The sequence below is a fragment of the Neofelis nebulosa genome, chromosome 10 (assembly GCF_028018385.1).
Source record: "Neofelis nebulosa isolate mNeoNeb1 chromosome 10, mNeoNeb1.pri, whole genome shotgun sequence".
Classification (NCBI taxonomy): domain Eukaryota; kingdom Metazoa; phylum Chordata; class Mammalia; order Carnivora; family Felidae; genus Neofelis; species Neofelis nebulosa.
In genome coordinates, this window is record NC_080791.1 from 21,226,715 (window position 1) to 21,230,412 (window position 3,698).

General features: G+C 39.9%; 1 protein-coding gene across 1 annotated transcript; it reads right to left on the reverse strand.

The window, feature by feature from the left end:
- Positions 1-215: 215 nt before the first annotated feature.
- Positions 216-1,157, reverse strand: LOC131488518 (olfactory receptor 8B3-like). The gene has a single exon (XM_058690399.1). The coding sequence runs from the start codon at positions 1,146-1,148 to the stop codon at positions 216-218; it is 933 nt and encodes a 310-aa protein (XP_058546382.1). The 5' UTR covers positions 1,149-1,157.
- Between the last annotated feature and the right edge of the window lie 2,541 nt (positions 1,158-3,698).

A 3,698-nucleotide genomic window follows, 5' to 3' on the forward strand; every position in this document is an offset into this window, starting at 1 on the left:
AAATAGGAAAAATGAGGAAAAGGAGCAAAAGTTGTAAAAATGGTAATCAAAGGAATCAGATCAAACCTAAAAAAAAACAGAAACAGATTGAGAGAAGACTCATATTTCCTTCACCACAGTGAGAAACAGGATAGGAAGACTTCCACTAAAAATACTATAAATAAACACACGCAATATCCCTACCCTATGACCACTTGCACAGACACTGTTTCTGATCAAAACACTCTCCTACCGAGGGTTCTTCTCAGAGCAATTTTAACATCTTTGTTCCTCAAACTATAGATTAAGGGGTTCATCATGGGAACCACATTGGTATAAAAGACAGAAGAGATTTTCCCCTCATCCATAGACCCAACAGAAGATGGTTTAAGATACATAATTGCACCTGACCCAAAGAACAAGGAAACAGCAATTATGTGGGAACTGCAGGTGCTGAACGCTTTGGACCTGCCCTCAGTGGAGCTGATGTGGAGGATGCTGGAAAGGATGCAACCATAAGACACAAAGATGGTGACACTGGGCACAATGATGTTGATGCCCACCACGATGAAAACCACCAGCTCATTCACATAGGTGCTTGTGCAGGAGAGCTGGAGAAGGGGGAGGATGTCACACAAATAATGGTTGATGGTGTTTGCATCACAGAAGGTCAGTCTCAGCATGCATCCTGTGTGGGCCATAGCACCCAAAAATGCCATCAAATATGAACCAAGCATAAGGCTGGAACACACTTTAGGGGACATGACAACATTATACAAAAGTGGGTTACAGATGGCCACATAGCGATCATAGGCCATTGATGTTAGCGCATAGCATTCAGAAATTACAAAAAAACAGAAAAAGTAAAGCTGGGTCATGCATCCCATATAAGAGATAATATTTTTCTTTGATAGGAAATTCATCAGCATTTTTGGTGTAAATACTGAAGAATAGCAGAGGTCTATGAAGGACAAATTGAAAAGGAAAAAGTACATGGGGGTGTGTAGATATGAATTCAGCCCAATTAAAATGATCAAGCCCATATTTCCCAACACAGTGACCACATACATGACTAGAAACAGGCAGAACAGGGGAAGCTGGAGTTCTGATAGGTCTGTTAATCCCACCAGAATGAATTCAGTCACAGAAGAGGCATTTCCAGGAGTCATTCTTTTCTAAGGGGATCTGTGGACACACAAGAAAACTCAGAAAAACTCAGCTCTTCCTGCAATATCTCATCCCACAAGAGAGTGTGTACACTGGGAATGTCTAAGACTAGCCCAACCCGGACCCATTGAATCTGTCTTTTCCATCAACATGAGACTAAGTGACAGGGACTTTCCCTTACTAGAGTCTTAATAAGCTAAATGTAGCAAAGTGCATCACAAACTTTGCCTTAAGAGGGAAAGCCAGTGCTGCCACATGCCAACGTGACTGCTGGAAAACCAAGGTAAGAAGAAGCATGGCCCACGACAGAATCATCCTTCTCCCATCTCACTGTTTCTTCATTCACTTGAACCTTCTCATCACCAGTAAAGTTGGAGGCAGAGACCCTAACAAGCTGAAGCTGGCCTCTAACGGGCCAGATTAGACTTAGTGGATTGGGAACCATGAATATTGTTCCTAATCCAACACTAAGGGACCAGAGTCTAGGTGAGGTTGAGTTACTGTCCCATGTCACAGAGAAAATGTCATAAATCTAGAACATTGAGGGTTCCACCCATGGAGAGGGAACTGACTGAGATACTACATCCCCTGAACCCTCTGATCTCTGAACATTCTTTTATCCCCTGAAACATATTCTCCTGTCAGTTTTACTTGAGTCTTAGGACTACACAAAATGGGGGGGGGGGGGGGGGAAGTGGCTTACCTTACATTTTTGGACTTCCATGTCAAATCAATAAGGACATTGATATAAACAGAATTCAGAAACTCACCCTCCTTAGGCCAGAAAACCTCAGTGCTTCCTTGTCTTTGGTATTTACCCCTGTAGTCTTGGAAAGGAAATATCAGGCTCTTGAGGCCTTGGTTTCTTTAATTCTAAAAGGATTTAGCCCATACTTAATTTCAGATATGCCCTTCAAATACTTCTGGACTATATATCATAATTTCTGATTATAACTTTCAGTCCTCTCAAGCAGCAGAGGCCAAAGTCTTTATTATCATCCCCTTTGCTACTTAAGACACAGAAGACTGAATGTGAGTTTAATGATAAAGTGCGCTTGATTATAAACAGGGTAGATGTTTGCTCAGTCTCCATCCCAAGGAATAGAGTCTATGTACAAAAGAGAAATAAAGGGATTGATTGTGTTTACACTCGGGACCACAGTCTCTCTTTAGTTCTTTAGGGACTCAATAGCTAATCAAGTTTACATTTCACTCTAAGGATCGTACATTCCCCAAGGCAGAGGCAAAACTAAACTCCCATCTTTCTATCATCTTCATCTCTTAATGAAAATCGTTGCAGAAGTTCTTTCTCCCTTTCTTCCCATATCCTAAATGAAAACTTTCCATAGAGTTTGCCTACAGCCTTATTTCTTCTTCTTAAATATTTCAAATAGTGCAGTAATTCAATTCAGTTGTTGTCTCTCCTGGGTCACCTCCAAAAAGAAAGGTTAATACCTTTCTCACTTTTACAGGTGTTTTTTTAATTTTTTAAATTCCAGTATAATTAAGGTACAATTTTATTGGTTTCAGGTAGACTGATTCAACAACTCTATATCTTATTCAGTGTTCATCACAATAAGTGTACTTTTTAATGTTTATTTATTTATTATGTGTGTGTGTGAGAAAAAGAGAGAGGGAGAGAGAGGGAGGGAGGGAGAGGGAGGGAGGGAGAGAGAGAGAGAGAAGGGGAAATGAAGAGAGAGGGAGAGAGAGAATCCCAAGCAGGGTTGGTGCTGTCAGTGAATAGCCCTATGCAGGGCTTGAACCCATGAACTGCAAGATCATGACCTGAGCCAAAACCAAGAGTCAGACGCTTAACCGACTGAGCCATCCAGGCACCCATGATAAATGTACTCTTAATCCCCTTAATTTATTTCACTCTTACTCCCACGCACCTCCCCCCTGGTAAGATTATCAATTTGTTCTCTATAGTTAGGAGTCTGTTTTTTTGGTCTCTTTTTTTCTTCATTGTTTTGTTTCTTAAATTCCACATATGAGTGAAATCTTCTGGTATTCATCTTTCTCTGACTGACATTTAACTTAGCATTATACAATCTATATCCATCAATGTTGTTGTAAATAGCAAGATTTCATTCCTTTTTTATGACTGAGTAAAATTCTATTGTATATACATATCACCTCTTCTTTCATCTATCAATAGACACTTGGGTTGATTTCATATTTTACCTATTATAAATAATAGGGGTTCATAGAGCTTTTCAAATTAGTGTTTTTGTATTCTTTGGGTAAATACGCCATAGTGGAATTACTGGATCATATAGTAATTCTATTTTTAACTTTTTGAGGAACTTCCATACTGTTTTCCACAGTGGCTGCACCAGTTTGCATCCCCACCAACAATACATGAGAGTCACCCTTTCTCCACATCCTCACCAACACCTGTTGTTTCTTGTGCTGTTCATTTTAACCGTTCTGATAGGTATGAATGATATTTCATTGTGATTTTGATTTGCATTTCCCTGGTGATGAGTGATGTTGAGCATCCTTTCATTTGTCCACTGACCATCTGTATGTCTTCTTTGGAGAAATGT